General features: G+C 34.8%; 1 protein-coding gene across 1 annotated transcript in view; it reads right to left on the reverse strand.

Moving 5' to 3' along the window:
- Positions 1-2,410: 2,410 nt before the first annotated feature.
- Smp_136660 (hypothetical protein) overlaps positions 2,411-23,152 on the reverse strand; it is a gene marked incomplete at both ends in the record, with an annotated part of 30,683 nt that continues 9,941 nt past the window's right edge. Inside the window, 5 exons of the mRNA XM_018798410.1 lie at positions 2,411-2,763; positions 4,176-4,449; positions 12,731-12,813; positions 16,489-16,553; positions 19,376-19,475. Of these exons, the coding sequence (XP_018653354.1) occupies positions 2,411-2,763; positions 4,176-4,449; positions 12,731-12,813; positions 16,489-16,553; positions 19,376-19,475 (875 nt within the window). The remainder of the gene's footprint in view (positions 2,764-4,175; positions 4,450-12,730; positions 12,814-16,488; positions 16,554-19,375; positions 19,476-23,152) is intronic.

Here is a 23,152-nt window from a genome sequence, read left to right on the forward strand (position 1 = left end):
CTTCCGATCTTATATCCTTCCTAATGCCTATACTCTGATTCGTAACCTACACTTTACTATATAGTCAATAAAAACATAGCATCGAAGCCTTACCCACAGTCCATAATTTGTAACTGTCTGATAAGCTTGTAACATGGTACTTATAGAAATAGTGTTTTCCAACAGGATGTGAAACACAGAGCATTGTGTGAGGTATGATATGTATCCAAAAAATAAGCGTAAATGAGCCTAACATTACAAAAGGAGGGAGGGTGGAGTTACTGACCAGCAAGCACTGATGGTGAGGGCGATGATTTCAATCCACCCGTGTTTGTGAGGCAGAACATTCTGTTTGTATCATGCTCTTTATGGATGAGAACAAGTCAATCAATCTGTGATATTGAGGTTGTTCTCCTACTTTCACCATTCAGACTCATGTTTCTAATTTTTGTGCCGGATTAACTATTCTACTAAGACAACCTTTACCATGCTAACTCGGACTTTTACATGAAAACTGTGTGGCAGGCATCGGATGATGAAAAAAACAGACTGTAAAGGATATGGTTGTTATTTTACTCAACACTCTACTCTCTATATGCACTCTCTGTTCTTCCTCATTCCAACCTTGACTTCCCTCCTTCATTCGAACCTACTCCACCGTGACAAATATCACAACTCATTGTTCTTCATTACTGCATTCTCTCCTATGGAGCACCTAATCACACTTCACTCTTGCAACATGAGCTAGTATCAATTTAATCTAATAATTAATCATACCTCCATCTGTTTCACTAATAAATGTTAAGCATTGGTTATCGTTCATATCCGAATGCCTTGCTGCTCCTCGGTTTCTTTTTCTTTTTTTCTCTTCAGAATCTTGCTCTGTGGGTGAAGCTATGTAACTTCTGACATCTGGAACAAGCTCGACGAACACGCTTTCCCAAGGTCATGGTTCTAACCAGGCGCTCCACAAGTCTACTTTATAACAACTATAAACTTAAAAAGCTGCATTACATAAATACTTAGCACGACCGAAACCCTAATACACTTTATGTCGAGATTGGATCTGGTATGTAACGTGGACGCCATGCCCCTTTGGAAACTATTCTTATGAAAACACATTATATCTGAACGAATGAACTGCTATCAACTTTTATAGATTATAATTACTAAACAACCTTGCTTGGGATGCATACTGTGAACCAATATATGTTGTAAATTGTAGATCATGCCTGTAAAAATGGCGTGTACCTGCTATTGCAGAAATATATTATTATTATTATCAATGCAGGTGTATTTAACTCAGTAAAATTAATTACTTAAAGTGCAAAATGAAATTCTTTTGTTTCACTAATAAAGTTGCATAATTTTTATACCGATATGAGTTTTCATTATTACGCGATAGTTGATATTATTCACTGTAAGATAGTTGTTGGAGATAGTTGACAGGAAACCCTGGAACTAGGTTTCGTGCTATTTTCCATCTGTCAGTAGGGTGTATCTGTAATCTTAAGAGAACTAAAGCTGCCTGACGGATTCGATCATGTGTCACCCAGATTCACAGTCAGAGACGTTACCACTAAGCTATCCGGGTGGCGACTGACCTACTGTGAGAATGAGATGTATTTACAATTGGTTGGTCACTGAGTAGTGGTCAATGTCATATGTGTCAAGTCATTCTTAGTTCAGATAGAATCCTATTGATCATGCTACAATATAGCCACTAGTCTAGGCGATTCGACATTAGGTGCACTATATTGCAAATTATTCACTGTTCACTTCTGTTTACTGAATACTTTGTAACTATGATGAAAACATTTATAATCAGAAATCAAAATAAACTTTTCGAATGACTTTATTTTTCTTCTATTGACAGTCATGATCACTTCATTTCAAGTATTAAATAATGCAATGAACAATCAAACAGAAGGTAGGCAACTGTTCCTCATTCACTCACTCACACATACATACACACATCTATGGTAGAATATACAAACCGATGATACATTTCATTGGATATATACACAAAATGATGAGATATAAACTATTCATAAACAATGAGTACATAGTTACGAATGAAAGAGTGTAAATAACTTGCTTTGATTTTCAATTTTGTTTCTAGATGAAAATAAAAGTGACACAAGAAAACAGTAAAACAAATGCGTTTGTGTCATTTTCCACTAATGAAAATAGACAACCGAGGACACTTCTTTTTTTTCCTTTTTTCACAAAACTACGAAAGAAAACAAAGCAGAATTGAAGTACTTTGTAGTAGATTACATCAGAATAATTAACCAGTAACCCTAAAGGTAGAATATGCAGTGTTAGTAATAAAATCTATTGTATGGTAATGAATAATATCATGTACTCTACATTCTTACTTCTTACAGTCTGAAATGAATGCTTGTTACCATTATTCTTAATTGTATATTCAAGTATTGGTTTGCATAAATGAAGAAGAAGATGAAATCATATTCAGTGGTATTTCTCTGTCTCGATCAAATCTATTCATCCTGTCTATAGGATCTGTGTAATCCGGATATCGATTAACATTCAAATCCAAATTTGATCCTTCTGCTAGTACTGGTAATCGATCTCGAATTGATCCAGATGTTTTTGATGCAAGCCTTCGTGTTGACCAATCTGTCCCAAAAGGTCTATTGTTTAAGGTTATTCCATTCTCAGGTTTATGGACTGATTCATTACATTGATCTAAAGAGGATGATGGTCGATAACCGAACTGAATTGTGTTTCTTGAATGATCATGTAACTGTTGTGGATTCACTGGAATGAAAAAAATGACTTATAAGACTTAAGTGGAAATATTTAAGATATTCAGAAATACTATTGTTGGAATATGGAAATGAACTTATCAATTTAATATAATTCAGTAAGCAAGTACATGGAGATGTTGAATTGTATGTTTTGTGTGATCGGTTTTTTCCACTACCCACTTACTCAAACCATGATAGGTAGGAAGATAATCATTTAAATGCCTATGTAGTTTTAAAATTGTAAACGAAACGGCAAATATGGGAGATAGTCTTTGAAAGTATGGTATCTTTCTTAGTAAACTGACAAATCACAGAGCGAATACATCATATACGTTTTGAATAAGTCAGTATTAGTTGAAATGGTTACTTTCTTTTTTTTACTAATCCAAGATGAAGTTACCAGTTTAATAAGCAATTACAGTTACCGATGTGCTAGAAAAGGAACCTAAGTAAAGAAGGAAACCAGTAGTTCGTTGTTGTTATGGTAGGTCATTTAGGTATTTATGAAAAAAAATTATGCTTATTATGCATTTTACATTAGCTGTGTTATTTTCTCCCTTACTGAACCATTTCGATTGGGAATGATCCATTTAAATATTCATTAGTGGTCAACACTATTATGACGAAATCTTTAATGATCCTAATTTCAATGATTTACCATTGTGTTGAACTTTGGTATTGAAAGATGGTTGTCAAATGTCTTGAATCGATTGAATTTAAAACTGTAAATCATTGGAAGCTGTCCTAATAGTGCAAATATTAAGTGTCTTCAGGAGATCTAGTAAGTTCTCAGTTTAATCCTCGGTTGAGCAGAGGATGTACACAGCTCAAGAGTCACGTAATAGGATGAAAAAGCCGTACAGTGTTTCTTGGTTTACACCAGTTGTCTAATTAATGTTAGTTTGTAATATAAACCAATCAGTATTAAATTTGACTAAATTGCATTTTATAGAGTTGAGATTATGAGTCAATTGAAACTAAACCACAATCGAAAACGTGGAAGCACTGGACGGTCGTTCCATCCAATTATGGGACTCCACGATCCCGCATCTATGAGATTCAAAAACAGGACCTATCAGTCTTGCGCGTGAGCGGACTCTTGACCTCTAGATCACTGAGCCAGCATCCAACGGTCTTAATGTCTAACTCCAACAGATCCACGAAATTTAGCGACAAATCCACCATCGTCTTCAGTGAGTTGATACCTCCCAACACACCCGGTTGAACTCCGCTTGTCATTGCTTCTCAATAGAACTCCAGGAAATACTTCATGAAGCCAGTCACTAGTAATTTCAATAGTTGAGATCACGAGTCAATTGAAGCTAGACCACAATGAAGAACTTATTTTTTCTTGTTAGTTAGTACTGAATAATATAGATGCTGTAATACATAGTTCCGAAGATGTAATATATATCAATTTACCATGACTTGTTGATAATGGAGATTTCAGATCAATCATTACATCACCAGTAAAATTCTGTGAACGATTTTCATAACATTCAGTATTTACTAAATTTGGAGCTGACAAAATATAACTACCACCAGTTTGTCCAAAATAATCGTCAGCAACGGGGATGTTTTCAATTTTTCGATCTCTTGTATGAAAATCATTAATTAAAATTGGTTCTGCGCTATCTTTCACTGTACTATTAACTCTACTTCCATGATTTGAATGATTGACAGGATGAGAAGTTTTCTAAATGAATAAAAAGTATGATAATTTATTAGCATTTATTGTTGATTAATGTTGTGATTCAATTAACATAACATGTAAGAGTTTATAGATTTAAGATAATTGAAAAACTCTTAATTCTTTGTCTAGATGAAACGACTGACAGAAGTATTAGGTCATTCTTTACTTTAGTATCAGTTATTATCTGACAGATTATTCAAAGTCACACTGTAGTGAACAAGAACATTAGTGGGGACAATCAAATGTATTTGTACACAAGATTACAGAATCTCTTAGTAAAATCTGAGAACCATACAGTATTACTTCATTTGTAAAATACCCATCAATTGTCTCGTTCTTTCTTTGTTCCTTCGTTTCCAAACCAATCAATCAATCAATCGTAAATACGTCTCAGTCCTACGGAACCTTAGCGGTAACGTCTCTGACTGTGAAGCTGAGTGACACGGGATCGAATCCGTCAGGGAGAATTAACTCTCTCAAGATTACAGATACACCTTACTAACGGGTGCGAAATAACACGAAACGTAGTTCCAGTGTTTCCTGTTGACTACCTACAACCATTATCTTATCTCAATATAGTGCACACAACATCGCGTCACCTAGACTAGTGACCACATTGCAACTTGGTCGATAGGATTCGATGTTCACTAAGAAGGACCTGACATGCATAACATTGATCACCATCCAGTGATCAATTAATTGTAGACACCAATCACTGTCTGTTCTCGTTCTCTTTGATCTCCTTAGCCTTCTACCGCCAGTCATTTCACTTTCGATTGATGATACATACTATCTACATCTGTTGGCATCAGTAGCACACCACAATACTATATTGGTCGAATACTTTCTATGTATATCATAACTTTTGGTTCTTCAACAAAGATTTGTGTAATCAATTGTTTGAAATCGATTTCGTTTTTGCACTCCAGGGTTAAAACACGAGAAAATTATTAAATGAAATATATCAGTCAACGAATTCTTCCTAAGATGAGCTTTTTGATTCTCAGACGTCTAAAACTTTATATTACCAAACAATATCAATTGTCATATCAAATGGACTAAGATGACACTTGAAATGTAATAATACCACTCCAATTAGATTTAATCTTTCGACGAGACTATCGTGTATTATATCTTTAAAGAGGACATTTTAAGAGACTAAGTTAAGAGCCTCCTTATTTTGTATACCTATTTCATTAGCTTTGGTACAGATTGTAAGATTTTGCTAATGAGCTGTGATTTAGGTGTTGAAGAGATAGTTTTTAGTTTCTTTCAAGATAAAGTGTTACCGTAAGACACTTAGTATTCATTCAATGCACCAGCACCACTGATAATGGGTGTTCATCTAAAGTGGATTACAGCGGCTTGTTTGAATGATTTATCGCTTAGGTCTCTTCGGTTGATGTTAGGTAGTTGAAAGCAATGGCCAGAAGGTTCTGGATATAGACTTTATAATAGTTAAAAGTCATCAGAAGTGTTTGAAACATAAGTGGACTCTTAACGTATGCCATTCAGTATACCAGTTAGAATCACTAACACGGTATTGTTCAGACGCTGGCTTTCTCTTAAGTAATCTAGGAATATCTTGTATTCCAAATGGTCATGTTCCATATGACTGGTGGCCTGCCTAAACATCTGGGCTACTTGGTTCTGTCATCTAAATATTTCAGTAACTTATCTAATGTTTTTGTTTTAATGCGTCACTTTGGCTATTAATCGCACAATCTATTCAGGTGCGTTTCTGAAAAGTGTACAACCTTTCGCTGTGAAGGTTACAAAAGGGCTAATCGGATATATCATGGTTGCTGGCAATACGCAGCAAAAAGAATGTATATTATTCATATGTCGTCAGGATCGACGAAGAAGAAAGAAACAAAACCTGTTGAAATACTTTGTGCTGAGAATTTTATGTTGTACCAAAAATATAATATTGAATAAACCTAATAATAATCCATAAAGTGGGAGGAATTAGTTATTCGCACATCACTTCACTCCGTTCTACTTTATAATCGTGAAAAATGGCCATTTGGAATATATGATATTCGTAGGTAACTTCTATTCGAGCACAAGTGTTTTCAAAGAATTACTCGTGTATTTTGGGACCACCGACTAACCAATGTCTGGGTTTGAAATAGTGTATTGAGTGACAATGACTAGTTAATTGATAAATTAGTAAATCTTCATCATTGGAGATGGTTGGGACATGTGTTACGCATGTCTGGCCACCGCCTACCCCAGTGAGAGATGTTTTCTGGTATAGGAGTAGGCTAGAAGAAAGCTGGGGAAGAACAAACCAAGACGTTGGGTCAGTCCATGCAGTCGTTGACAACTGGACTGAGGTGTGTTAATAGGTGTAGACTACCTAGTTGAGGTTCCTGTGATTATCGTAACCAATGGTTAGAAACTTTGAATGATATGGCTCAAAAGCGTTTGCAATGGTCCAGGTTCATCCATCCTTTGTCTTCTCTCAAATTCTCACCTTCTGCTTTCCTCAAAACGTTTCTTATTTTTCACTTCACTAATTCGTATTTTATTAGCTTGTATCTTCGATGCATCACCTTTTCAATAATTCCTCATACTTTTACTACCCAAATATTTTGTGATATGGCCTGACAATTTCATCTCTCTGCGCTAATGGAGTGTGAGAACTTGAACCGATGTACATAAGTACCAGGTTATAAGTTTTGACTGGCTGACTGTTTTATCTCTCTTTTTTGTCAATCTGTCAGGTAGTAGATTATCTTTCGTCTCTCTGCACACCCCCTAGGGCTGTTCAGTCACAAATCGGACTCACATATTACTAGCCCCAAGGTCGAAATAGGCAACATATCGTGCCAAGACCTTAAAATAAACCGAAAAAGTTTCTCCCCTGTAAAGTAGTGAGCAATACATAGCAGTTTCTGTACCAATAAACCTTATAAAAAGCAAAGACTAATCATCTGACAAACAAATACTTGGTGTTTATTACTATTTGGATAAGAAACCACAATATCTAGTGATTTTTCAATTTAAAGATAAAAAGAAACACTGAATAGCCATTTTATCTCGGTTCAGGACTATTTAGTAATGTGAACCAAAGATTCTATATAAGTAACAAATAAAGATCTGAATCTTTTCGTGACAGTGAATCATATGATTCAATGGTCTATAGTTGGTAGTTTGCAACTTCAGTTAATACTTAATAATCAACGATCATTATTCAGTGTCATCTTAAATATCTGTCTCATTTAAAAACTCGAAGGTTCTAGCTTCATTCGTGTAAGCTATGGTTAATGTTTACCACTCAAGAAGAATACGAACTATCCACTGGATATTAATTAATCGATGGATACAAGTTTTTACAGAATACTTGTTCTTACCATTTGTGAATTATGTTTAAATAAAGATTTCTTCCGTCTTCTTAAGTATCTTCGACTAGAAATAAAAAAGTAATAAAAAATATTTATTTAAACTGGTGTTGTATAATTAATATTGAAATATAATTAACATTAATTTCATACCGAGATGCTAGATGATTGGATGTAGACAAGAGAAAACTGTGAATCTAAGTTTCATGCTAGTTGGCACTTCTCAGAATGGAGCATCAGTAATTGTTAGAGAAACGAAAGCTCTCTACAAGAATCAAACACGTATAATCCAGCTACATAATCTGAAATGTTACCACTGAGTTAATCAGTCTACAGCTGACTCCCTGTAGAAGTTACAACCGAGTAATCATTGAGTAGTAATCAATATCAAATCTATACAGTCTTTTAGACCTAGTGATTGTTAACTTGTAAGAAATATTATCCAAGCGCTTTCTATGGGCTACGTCTAGTCATCTAACATCTTAATATAACGGATGTGATATCAATTCACTTAAATCAGTTACCATAATGAAAGCTAATCGATAAAATTCGATCGGCATGTGAAGGGATAGATAAACGTAATATTGGTCACTACTCAATCACTAATCAATTGTAATATTTGACATCGAAAATACTATTTAAAAACGATCACAAGTATTAAATTCACTTGGTGTTGTTTGCTTGTATCTTCCCATTGTTATTTAGGACTGCAATTGATCAGTCTCCTGTTGACATATGTGCATCCTGTGCGGACTGTCTCGATATTGCCTGAAGTCATAAGCTTTATAAGCAAAGATGGATAGTGGCTAGCAGTGTAATCCATGGCGTGCGTTTCGTCCTATGTGGGAGTGGTCAGCTAGATGTACTTGCATCTTGGAGTTGATGTTCGCTCCGGGACTCGAACACAGTACCGTTCGCTTCAAACTGGGTACATCTAGCTGACGAGTCCCAAATAGGACGAAACACGCGTCCTGAATTCAACTGCTAGTCACTATCCATCTTCTCTTATAAATCATAATAATAATAATAAACAGAAACCATTTAATTATTATAAGCAAAGGCAGATAGTGAATAACGCTATGGCATTTGAAGCGAACGGTACTGTGTTCGAGTCCTGGAGTGGACATCAACTCTGAGATGCAAGTATATTCAGCTGACGAGTCCCAAATAAGGTGAAACGCGCGCGATGGATTCCACTGCTAGCCCCTATCCATCTATGCATGTAATGCTTGTGAATTAAGGCAATATCTAAGCAATACGCACAGGATATACATATGCCAATAAGAGACTGGTCAATTGTAATCCTAAAGATCAATGGGAAGATTCAACTAAACAATACCAAGTGCATTGTTACACAGTTATTTTATATTATTCCAAAATCCATATAAAATGTAGTATTTTTACTAAAATATTATTAATTCTCAGTTATAGGTCAGACTTTTTCATCCGATATTCTGTTGCTAAGTAAGATATATGGTTAGTCCGGTTATCAATCATATTTACTGTCTACTCGTGTAATATCAGTCAAAATTTATTTCTATTATCTTATTATGATCAAATCTGTCATACTGTAGTGAACGGAACACGACTGGGAACAATCGAATGTATTTAAGCAAACATTACAGACTATCTCAGTAAATTCTGAAAACCATACAATGGACAGTCAATTTGCAAATTATCAACCAATAGTCTCAATCTTCACTGTTTCTTCTCTAATTCCATTGTTCGTGCATTTTTCTCCCGATTGCGCTTCATATCAGTTCTTCCCTCGTCGGTCTTCTGCCAAAATACATTCTATGTCTGACCAACATCATATACTACTTATATGGATACAAGTAGACCATACCACAATACCAAATACTTTATAAAGTTATCCATAACAACATAATCAATGAGTCATGAACGAACGATGCTAACATAAGTAATATTAACAGTTAAATTCATGAGTCGATCTAAGCTAGACAACCACTGAAAATCAATGGATTACCGTTTCTTCCTAGTATGAGACTCCTCAGCAGTGTGCATCCACGATTCCCCACGCAGGATATAAGTGCTGAACGGTTGGTGACACAAACATAGAAGTATAATAATAAGAATTTCGAGCCTACTAATGTACACCTATAGGATGTGTTTGAGAATTTAGAAAGGCTGACCTCACTTAAACGATTTATACAAAAATCTTTTATTACATCAGTTGTGGTCATATTTAACCAAAGCCTTCCGCTTAACTCTGCAAGATCATACACTTTGATTCAGAACGATTCTTTCTGCACATCGACCTCGATTCTTAGACAACATCATCTTCAAAATATATAGAACTATCATCAGAATATCACTTCAAACGACCAAGATTCATTTCAAGTTGTGATCAACCAAGAACATCAGAAAATGTCTATCATATGAAGTTAAACAAACAGTTTACATTATAAAAAATTAACTTTTATAAATTCAATAAATATAAGAACAACATACTGCATGCTTAATTGTTGACATTTCCATAATCCATAAAATATTAAAACACTTATTGAACTACCAAATAATGTAAAAAATATACCACGTAATGTAAGTGTTGTAATTAATGCATGCAATATAGATTGTAGATCATTTCCACGTGATTCAGAAAAAGCTAATTTCATTCAAAATGAAAGAAATGAAAGATAATAATAACAACAAAATTAAATTCACAAAGACAACATTGATATAATAGTCTATCGAATATATATATATATATATACAAATGGAATTGCAATAGTAACTTAATTTTACAAAATTAAGGATACATCTAACATCGCCTGTAGCTCATTCCGGGGGCTACTGCCGGTCCCAAGACTGGATAAATGAAGAGGGTTGGGTATAGGGGTTAGCGAACCCATCCTGTACAAAACTAACTCGTTAAAAAAAACACTAACGAGAAAGGATACATTTATATTATCTAATTTGATCAATGTTTTTTTTCAGTTTCTATGCTTTTTTATGAAATGCGTAAATCACATGGAAATAGTTATTTATTTTCACTTAGTATTGTTTGTTTGAATCTTCCCATTGATGTTTAGGATCGCAACTGGTCGGTCTCTAATTGGCATATCTACATACTGTGTGTATTGACTCGATATAGCCTTAATTCACAAGCATTCTAAGCAAAGATGGATAGTGACTAGCAGTGGAATTCAGGACGCGCTTTTCGTCCTATTGGAACTAATCAGCTGGATGTACCTGCATTCAGAGTTGGTGTTCACTCTGGGTAGATAACGCGATGGCGTTTGAAGTGAAAGTACTGGGTTCGAATACCAGACTGAACATCAACTCTGAGATGTAGGTACATCCAGCTGACAAGTCCCAATTAGCCCAAGACGCTTGTCCTGGATTCCACTGCTAGCAACTATCCATCTTTGCTTACAAAGTTATTTATTTATTTTTTTCATTATTCAACCTTTATAAACTTTCCTTCAATGTTGCATGAATTATTCAAGTGTTCTGAAATTTTACCAGGAAAACATGAATAACTCAGTTCGTATACTTATTCAACAGGTCATATGTATAGTTTGTACAATTAATCTTACCAAGACCATTTATCATAACACATCAAAATACACAATCATTCACATTGAAACAACATACCCATATCAACTAAGTACACACACACACACAAGCAAATCAATGATTTTACAAAGAGGATAAAATAATTGTGAAAGTGTTATGTCTATCGGTTAAGTGCTCTGGAGCGAGACTGGTAGGTCCTGGGTTCGAATCTCGCGAGGCAGAATCGTGGATGCGCACTGCTGAGGAGTCCCACAATAGGACGAAACGGTCGTCCAGTGCTTCCAAGTTTTCCATGGTGGTCTAGCTTCAACTGACTTATGATTTCAATAATGAAAAAAGTGTTATGTATTTAAGCTATTTATTTAACAACAAAAAAGAAACTACTTCAGATTATAAATGACATCACTGAAGCATCCTAGATTAAGTGACGTAATAATTATTATACATTGTTATGAATGAATGTACAAAATGATTTGTTGAATAGATCTTCATATTACATGAATTTTATTACTACATAATATAGTATATTATTACACAGTGATATAAATTACTGCTTTTTTATGCGCAGCAGTAGGCATCCATTATCAAGCACGCGGAACTCGAACTCAGGACCTTAAACTCTAGACCACTGAGCTGGTATCCAATGGTGTTATAACTTCAAACAATCCACGATATCGAGCGACCATCCACAATTGTCTATATTGAGTAACTGCTTCTACAAAAGACACGGTTGAAGTCCATTAAATTCCACTAAAGATTTCAGTCCCACTAGAACTCCAGGACATACCTCATGAAGACAGCCACTAATTAGCACTTGGTGATTCTGATCAGCTAGTTTATGCTGAGTATGTTGTTCGAATGACCTAGTCTTCAGTAATACATGTTGAATCCCGGATATCTTACTTATCACATAGTTAAAGTCAGTCCAAAACCTTCACATAATTTCTTATCGTCCCTAAACATGTTTGATTAGAACAAACGTCTTCTCAAATAGATAATGGGTAGGTTAATATGAAAATTCATACATAATTAATGTAGAATAAGTAATGATTATGATACCAACTTTTGAAGCGAAGGTACTATCTTTAAAATGAAATCCTAGAGAAGATGCTGGTTTGTAAAAAACAAGGTCTTTGGCATCCCAAGTAAAGCGTGAAATTTGGGGGAAGCTACAAACAAACGTATTCAGGCTAAGAAATTTGTGTTGAAAAGATATACTACTTAAATAAATTACAGTAACATAAATACAACAGTAAAATATATCGTGGACAACATTAACTAAGCGATGCATTTCAAGGGCCATCAGCATAAAAAGAGGGTTAATCCATCTGATTTTATACTCATGCAAATCTTAGTAAATTACGTAATCCCACCTACCAAATAATAATTAATATAACCCCTAATAATATTGTTGAAAATACAAATAAGGCGCCAAATATCACTAACAATTTGGTTCGTTGAGATAAAACCACTTCTAAAACTAAAATAAAGCTGAAATTCAGTCATAATATTAACAACAGGATCATTCAAACTATTACAAATCAAATTGAAATCAACAGAGTATACAGAAGTAGGGAGAACTATACAACTTATCTTTAGTATAATACATACGAAAATTCTTTCCCATTAATGAACGTTTCTTAACCATGGTGGTCTAGCTTCAATTGACTCATGATCTCATCTATAAAATTACAAAAAATATCCACAAAACTCCCTTCTGATAGTGATCATATTCTCACTAGTGACTGGCTCCATGAGGTAATTCCTGGAGTCCTACTGAGAAGTCGTGACCAGTGGAGCTAATTCATATCAGGTAGAGACAGGTATCTACCTCAGTACAATGGAAGATGGTCGCGCGATTTCGTTGATTGATTGAAGTTAGTCATTAACACCGTTGGATACCGACCGGCTCAGTGGTCTATCGGTCAAGTGCTCTGGTGCGAGACTGGTAGGTCGTGGGTTCGAATCTCGCGAGGCGGGATCGTGGATGCGCACTGCTGAGGAGTCCCACAATAGGACGAATCGGCCGTCCAGTGCTTCCAGGTTTTCCATGGTGGTCTAGCTTAAATTGACTCGTGATCTGATCTATAAAATTCCAAAAATCTCCACGAAAGCCTCTTCTGATATTGAAATTCAATAACAATTAGTTGATCCGATTGTAAAAAGTGATCCCTAATATTTGGATCGCGTTCATGATATTCATTTGATTTACACACTAATTTTTGGACATTAATTTATGAACTGGATAATATTCCTACGAACAAAATTTAAATTATTCAATTACTTCCACTTAATGGGCATTAAAGCAATTAAGAACGAAACTTCATTTTGAGATGGTGGAGAAGATTTGTTGCTCAGGTGGGTGATTTTGATGGAGTTTTTCTCTCTACCCAAAGTTTGTGCTGATGATGTTGTTCAGAAGGACGATGAAAGATCCACGACAGAAACTATCCAGCTCAGAGAACAAAACTCCATCAAAAACTAAACTTCATTTTTTGAAAATAGGTATTGAAAAACTCATTAACATTTCCAAACATTTAATTGGTCAATAATAAAGTAAGCTTGTTTTAAAGAAACTTAGAATACGCCCATCCTACACACATCAGAGTACCCTCAGTTAATGCCAGTACAGTAATCAGATTTTTATTTCGAATGGATGAAATATCATTGAAATTGTCTAGTAGTAAGGCTCAGTGATTTGTTACTGGTGATGATTTTTACAAAGAAGCAGGAAGAGTTACCAGTCAGGTTTTTTTAAGCTTCTGGTCAAGTATCAGGGTTTTAATTGTTCTGATCGATCAGTTCATTACACTAAGAGGTTACCAATCTTAAACACTCCGACAGTTTGTGATGTACGAGCCTTGAAGTAAACTGGGAGGCAGAATATGTGAAGGAAGCTTTGTTTACAAGGTCAGCCAATGTACAGTAAACGAAAGATTTCAGTTGGGTTATAATTGTGCTGGAGATTTTAAAAGCATATCAAAGAGATGCTGAAAATGGTCGCAAATTTGGAACTTAACCAATTAGATAAGGAAAAAAGCCTAGTAAGTTAGTTTCTAAATCTTGTGGGGTGTTTTTTGATAGTGAAAGATTTCTCTCATGACAGATTCCTATCTCCTCTGTGAAATCAAAGAACATGTATTTAGATACCTTCATTATTTTATGTGCCCGTTTGTTTATGTAGTGATAGGACACACATTGAGGAAATCACCCAACTGCGTCACAAGACAAGCCCTCACACGGAATCCCCAAGGCCAAAGGAAAAGAGGAATACCAAAGAACACATTACGCCGAGAAATGGAGACAAACATGAGAAGAATGAACAACAAGTGGATAGAAATAGAAAAGAAGGCCCAGGACAGAGTGTGTTGGAGAATGCTGGTCGGTGGCTTATGCTCCACTGGGAGTAACAGGCGTAAGTTAGTTAGTAATTACAAACAGTGAATCAAAAGAGCCTATCACTAATGTATGTTTTAAGCTGAAAACAACTGAAAGTTGGTATCTAAATGCATTTGCCCCTTGATAACCTATAAAGTACATAATGTTGACAAGTGTATGCCTCAATGTTTGATTAATGAAATGGACATATGAATAGTTTGTTCTAGTACTATATATTAATATATTTACTGAGGTTTACTTTCATTATGAAATGACATCAATTGTTGAACTGATTAAAAGAAAATCCACAAGGCAGTGGATAGTATCTTAATCTGAATCCAAAACTTTTGAACCATACTTTCTCTATGATACTTTTGTTACATTTCGAGATCGTCCTATTCAGGTAGACAAGCTTTATAGTTACCTACTCAACCTACTCAGTGGGTAAGAAGATTGAAGAGATGATTACTTAGTTGCAATTAGGAAATTGAACGAATAGGTATACAAATCATTTGTATCTATGCTCTTATCCTTCTGACCTAGACAAGGACATATAGACTGAGATCTTGAGTAGAATTACATTTAGGCTTCTCTGATAACGTTTCTCGTTTATAATCTTTCATCTACTATTAGGCTTTCGGATGGGAATGTGAGAACAGACGTTAGGACTTCTCCAACTTACCAACTTTAAAGCTATTGAAGAAGAATATGTGGTTTAGGCTCAAAGTATTAGTCCATTTCTTGTGTGATAATAACTCACGACTTTGTGTTTCATATGAAATTCAATAAGAGTGATGTCTGTAATTGATTGATCACTGAGTGTTTACTGGCGTCTTGTTTGCCACATTCTTTATTGATGATAAAATTTTACCGATCAAATTACAATCTGGTCACTGCAAGTTAACATTGAGCAAACTATATTGAGATGTTCGTTAGTTAGAGGTAGTTGACAGGAAACCTTGGACCTATCCTTCATGCTAATTAGTACTCATCAGCAGAACATAACTTTGATCTTAAAGGGACTTGGTGTTCCCTGCTGAATTCGAACCCATATCATTCAGCTTCATAATTTAAGACGTTAAAACGAAGCCACTCTAGCCAGTTTATTGACGAGCATCAGGCAATACAAAACCTGGGTCTAGGATTTTCTGTCAGCTACCTCCAACGGTCTAACAAACTGATAACTTTCAGAAAATCTAAAATTTCCGCCATTTATTATGAAAGATCGCATCATGATTCAGTACATAGAATTTACATTATGTTTTACAAAGTCATGTTAAATGTTGTCAATCATAAATTTTAAATATTTCCTTTTCATCAGAAAGGGAGTATTGTAGAGATTATAGTAATTTAATAGTTGAATTCATTAGTCGATTAAAGATAGACTACTACTAGAAAACCTGGAAGTACTGATTGGACGTTCTATTCTAGTATGAGACTCCTCAGCATGTGCACATCCACGATCCCACTCACAGGATTTAACCCCAGGATCTTCGGTCTTGGATTGGCTTCAAGAAGTATTTTCTTGAATTCTAGTGAGAAGTAGTGACAAGTTAAGTCAAACCGTGTCTATTCTATGGTAGTAACTCACTGAAGACAATGATGAATGGTGGCGTGATTTCGTAGATTGATAACAAACCATTTAGTATCATCAAAACTAACACCAAAAGGTTAATGTTAATCATGATAGGAAAGCATTATAGATTGATTTAACACCCCCTTTTTTTTAAAAAAAAACAACAAAACAACCAAACAATGAAAAACATTGAAAACCCACATTTATATTCATTTAAATCAACTGCCACACGTTCACATTTTGAACCAAAATATGGTGTATAACAACTGAAATTTTTTATGATAATTGTTAATTAATCATTTGTATGTTTGTGTAAACGTATATGTGTGTGTTTGTTTGTTTGTTGCCATGGTTATTTAAACAATGTAACACATTGGTAATTAAACCAATATATACATGTGTGTAAATTTGGGGGGGGTTGAGGAGGAAATTTAAATATGGAATGAGATGTATACAAATTGTCATTCATAATGAAAAATAAACAATATTAGCAATATTATTGTAGACAAAAATGGAAAACAAAAGAAAAATAAATTAATCACTATGTTATAAGAGATATTTGGGTTGACCAATGAAAATTAATCTATGAGACTAGAATTTATGAACGAACCAATCAGATTTAAGATAATTGTTTTTTTTGATTTTGGCGCGATATTCATTCACTCTTTTGGTTAATGTTCATCTTGCCTGATATCAGTTGGTGAAGAAAACATTAAATCTAATTCCTAACCTTAACATTCAACAATCATAAATCTTAATCTTAGTTCCTCATACTGATATATGACCTTATTAAGTAGGTGAACATTCTAAGGTCATTTATAGTGTTTCTTAAAAAGTCGTCCATAAATTATAGTCTCACAAAGGAATCATTTTGTTAATAGTAGTCAGTTAGATAGTTAGCAACTATTATTCCTACTTTAATATATGTTTAGGATTATGATGTTAATAAGTAGTATGTTGATAAATGTTGTTAGATAAAGCTTGAAGAAGCGGTAGTAACAATTTGTTAGACAAACATCATTTACTTACCATATAATCCATCAGTATGAAAATGACATCGGTCACCGAAATAATGATCAAGACATCTTTATTTTTGTTTTTAGAATTTTTTTTGAAATAATAAATAGTTAGAATATAAAATTATTGAGTTGATTTTATTATACTACTTAAATGATGATTGTTTTATTGTTCATAGTGTGTTAACATTCATTTATTGAATTAGTTATCCAACTTGGTATGAATGTGTATCACTCTAAGTTAACCTATCCTATATTCATAGAATGAGGGAGAAGATGAACAAAGTAGAGGGTATTGTGTTGTGTTGCGTTATGTACGCAGGAAAGCTGTATGAAAGGTTTTATGTGTATAGGCAGATATCAGTAGGGTCAATGATATGACTTTTTGAAATCCCTACCTGTCAGAAGAACATGAAAGTAATATACTGACCGCGGAATTCTGAGACAATAAAATTATTTGAACCTTAAACTTATTGACCAGTATGAAGTATGTATCTATTGAAGGATGAATGGCAATATTCTGTATTTCAAACCTCAAATGATTTTACACAATTGTTAGCTGTTATTGGTGACATTGTAGTGAACGAGAACACAAGTGAGGACAATCGAATGTATTTGAATACAAAATTACAGAATCACTTAGTATGATCTGAGAATCATACAGTAAATACTTCATTTGCTAAATATCAATCAATCGTCTCAGACTTCATTGTTCCTTCATTTCCACACTAATCATTCTTTGTTCTCCTTCTCTTTTCTTTGATCTTCTTAACCTTCTACCTGCAGGTATTTTTTTCGATTGATGTTACATACTACTTATATCTATCAACATCAGTAGAGCACACCCCAACATGAATAAAAACAGCCCAGTCAGAAATTACTCTAACTGTGTTCATTAACAAGAAACATATGTAGGTAGATATTTCCATCATTTCTTATAACTCCAACTATTACGTCACAGAATTACCGTCGGTTGTAAGTTTAATTCTTCAACGTTTACAATATATCATGATCAACAGTATTAGATTATAAGATGCTATTTATCCATGTTATAGTTGTATTTCCGCATTCTTAAGATAATAATCTTCTGGTAAAATATATATGTAGTAATAATCCATCATTACTCAGAAGATGAAATCAAGAACCTTCTAGTAGATAATCCATTTGAATCCAGTGATTTGCTGTTCAGCTACAGTCAGTTTGTCATATAATGAAATGACCATTTAATCTCACTAGTGAGTTTACTTTGTCAAACTTATATCAACTAAAAGTCAACTTTAAACTGTTAATATGACTGTTGTTACATCCCGAAGAGGATAATGAACGGTAACTTTTGGAATCCCCTTATGGACCAACACTACATTTTTATCGTATAATTGTTAAATAACTAAACTATTCATATTCATGTCCTCCTTATTATGAGCTTTAATTTGACCTATGAACTATTATTATACGCTTTACCATTCTTGAGTTATGCCCTGTCTATCATTTACTATCTCCTCTATTCACAGTCAACTCCGCCTGTAGCTCCCCCCTGGGGCTACTGCCGATCCCAAGCCCGGGTAAAGGAGGAGGGTTGGGCATAGGGTTAGCGACCCCATCCCGTAGAAAACCAACTCGCTAAAAAAACGCTAACGCTATTCACAGTCACATTTAGCTGAATCTTGTACAAATGTTGTTTCCTATTTTCTGGTACGGTGTAGTCTGTTTGATTGGTATATAAACTCAGTATGTTTGAAATATAATGATTCATACATCAGAGGATGAGATGGATGTTCTGGACTTAACTGGCTGGGCTAGGCAGAAAGCAGGACCGACAAGTACTCGAGACTGCTCGCATGGTTTTTATGCGTCATTGGTTCGATCGATAATTCACTGTTCTCTAATTGGCGATATTATCACGTTATACACAGGCTACAAGTTATAACAACTGCCGAAACTATGAAAACACTTTTGCAGCTGAAAGCATTACAATTGTAGAATAAAAGCTATTCTAGTGCCAATAAGAAAATATCGATCAATAAAAAGAAGGAAACGATTTATGCAGAAGAATAATAATAATCAACACTTACCTGCATTGAAATGATACTCTTTCATTTTTATACGTATAACATTGACCACCATTAAGACAGTAATCTTTATCTTCGTCTGAACAAGGTACCAATTCATCAACTGGTTAATTAATTAGAGAAATAAAACAAATGAATAAAAGTAAGCTAAACAGTTGTATGCTGTAGGCACGAAATCATTGCTCAACTGATATCAATGTATTATGTTTGTTTAACCTAAGTATTAATGACTGAATATTATCGATCAACTTGTATTGTATTAACTAGTTTAAATAAATCTGGTTAGCGTTTTATCAGCGAGTTGGTTTTCTACAGTGTGGGGTCGCTAGCCCCATGCACAACCCTCCTCCTTTACCCGGGCTTGTGACCGGCAGTAGCCCCCGGAGGAGCTCTTCTATCACACACGCAACAACAAATGCAGGAGGAGACGACCAGTGTAGCAGCAGCCTCAGCAGCAGTAGATCTCAATATAAACAAAGGGAAAAGCAAGATTCTCCGATACAATACAACATGCACTTGATGGAGAAGCTTTGGAGAATGTGGAAACCTATACATATCTGGGCAGCATCATTGATGAACACGGTAGATCTGATGCAGATGTGAGAGCGAGGATCAGAAAAGCAAGAGCAGCATATTTACAACTGAAGAACATCTGGAACACAAAACAACTGTCAACCAACACCAAGATCAGAATTTTCAATACAAATGTTAAGACAGTTCTACGAAGGCCATCATCTAGAAGATACAGGTGTTTATTAACAATTGTGTACACAAGATACTTCGAATCCGTTGGCCAGACACTATCAGCATTAAGTTACTGTGGGAGAGAACGAACCAGATTTCAGCGGAGGAAGAAATCAGGAAGAAGCGTTGGAAGTGGATAGGACACACATTGAGGAAAGCACCCAACTGCGTCACAAAACAAGCCCTCACATGGAATCCTGAAGGCCAGAGAAGTAGATGAAGATCAAAGAACACATTACGCTAAGAAACGGAGACAGACATGAGAAGAATGAACAAAAACTGGATAGAACTAGAAAGGAAGGCAGATTGTAGAGTGGGTTGGAGAATGCTGGTCGGCGGCCTATGCTTCATTGGGAGTAACAGGCGTAAGTAAGTAAGTAAGTAAGTTTAAATAAATCAGAATCTTCATAGCAATCATTTGAATTATCACATGGTATTAGATATTCATGGCTAACAAGTACTAAATAGAATGAATTCTAGATCCAAGGCATTCCCCTTCAACTACTTTAAACTACCTGATTTCCATCATGTAACTTTTCTAAGTTTCTACAAGATTATCTCATCAGTTTTCAGTAAATGAAATTACAACAACCAATGATCCCTAAACCTGTATTCTTAGATTTTATTTAGTTTTCCTTATCATCTAAGCATCTATATGAATACTTCTGAACAAAGAATATAATAGTTTTGTTAGAGAGGGAACTTGTAGTGCTTCGTCTCACTTGTTGATGTTATTCTTAACTATGGAGAACCATTAAAGATTAAGTATTACTGGACGGTTATTGTGGCTCTTCAACATTGTGAACACAAAACTCAAAGAAAGGCAGAACTAATGATCTTTTGTTTGGTAGTGACTACCTTAAACTTTCAGGATTTAGTTTTTTTTAATGGTATTTTCATCTAGTCTAATTGTTGTATTCCTAATGAAGTTGGTCAGACTATTGAATTAACATGCATGTTTGAAGTACGAAAATTGACTAAACTTATGTCTATTCAATTCGATCCCATTTCATCCTTCTTCTGATGTCAAATAAATCTATCATTCACGCTGTGGATTCATTATTTTCAGACTCTCAAGTGCAAATTATAATCATATTCTCAGTTGCTATGAGGATCAGATTATTTATTCACGAAATGAATAATCATGACTATAACACACGCCATATCAGAAAATCTTTACAAAATTTTTTAAAATTAGTAAGTACTAGATTTAAAGAGCTTGTAAACAGACAACAACACTTAATGACGTCTTTTACCCCTCGTCAAGGAGCATAGACTGCTCAAAAACATTCTCTATCCAACCAAACCTGTCCTCGACAATCCTTTCCAATTCTTTACACTTCGTATCCATCCTTTTCATATCTGCTTCCCACTCCCGACGTACTATGTTCATTAATCTTTCTCTTTTCCGTTTCCCTTCATGATTTCAAGTTAGGGCTTGCCTCCTGATGAAGTTTGATGATTTCCTCAACGTATGTGCTTTCCACTTTCAACATCTTTTCACAATTTCCTCTTCAGCTGTAAGTTGGTTTGTCTTCTCTAACAGTAGACTGCTGCTGATGGTACTCAGTCAAAGGACATTGAGTATCTTGTGTAGACAACTGTTTATCAATACTTGTACCTTGTTGATGATGGTTGTAGTAGTTTTTCACGTTCCAGTTGCATGTTGAAGATTGTGACTTAGATGTTGGCTTAGAATTGTTTTGAGTTGCATATGTTCTTAAACTGTATGAATGCTCCACTTACTTCTTTAATTCTTTCCTTTACGTCTGCACCAGATCCACCTTACTTATCGATGATATTGCCCAGGTATGTGGTTGTTTCCATATCTTCCAAAGTTTCTCCATGAAGTATAATTAGGTTGATGTTCTTAAACATACAAAAATGCTTTAGGTTAATTGTTGTTTCATTTATAGTTCATTATGTTTATATTTATCCCAACTAACCTAGGACTAGTAACAGTTACTCTTGGTGGTGATTGAATTCTAACTATCCATGTGATCACCTTATCTAACTGACTACAGATTGGGCATATAATGTTGATAAAATGTATGAAAGCATTATTAATACAATCTGTTTACATCTTTGTAGTTATGAAATGATATTAGCTTACCCATTAATTTTTCCTCTGTTCTATTGTTTGGTTGAACTGGAAAATAAAACAGAAAAGAAAAACTGACTGTCTAAATGTTATTAATTACAAGACATCACTAGCTTTGTCAACTATTGTTTACATTTTATTTTTAATATGATGAAATGCAAATTCACAAAGTATATTCAAGTAGGTAGTCGAAAGTAGTCGATAGAAATCTCTATTCGACACTCTTCAGCCAGTTGTTCCTGTTATCTTGAGAAACTAATAGTCCTGGGCGGTTTCGAGCACTTGGTGCTCAGCTTTACACTTTAAAACATTACTACTAAGCTATTCGTGTTACGACTGACTATCCTATAAGACTGAGATAAATTTACAATACATTGACCACTGAGTATTACTCATTTTTGATCGAATTCAAGCGATCAAGTTGCAAAGTAGCCACTAATCTGAGTAAGTTGAAATCGGGTGTAATAACTTGAGATGAGAATTCAGAGCGAATTCGATCGCTACTAAAAAAAATGTTTCGGGATACGTGATATTGGTCACTAGTCAGTTGTAACTATTTCAAGATCTTTGTCAGGTAAGAACAACTGACATCGTGAGCTGAAGTGAAATTATTCAACCTTTTTGTGTTCACTCTCAATCTTCCATAAACATATAAAAATAGTCAAAATGTTTTACAAATGTAATTTTTATATACAACATGTATCAATGCCCTGGTACCGTCGAGAATGAGGAGAGTCCGCTTTCCCTCTCGAAATGCTCTCACATGGCCACGCGTATATAGCCTCTGCCAGGTAAGTCCTACTCACTACCTTCTCGTGACGGGGGTGTTGCTTACGAAATTTAGATGACGAAAAGCGAATGTCCGATGATTTAACCGGGTTGATGGACATGGTGAGTTCACCTAGGGGAGTTGGAAAACCCTGATTCCAAACCAA

Source organism: Schistosoma mansoni, chromosome 6, assembly GCF_000237925.1.
Source record: "Schistosoma mansoni strain Puerto Rico chromosome 6, complete genome".
NCBI classification, from domain to species: Eukaryota; Metazoa; Platyhelminthes; class Trematoda; order Strigeidida; family Schistosomatidae; genus Schistosoma; species Schistosoma mansoni.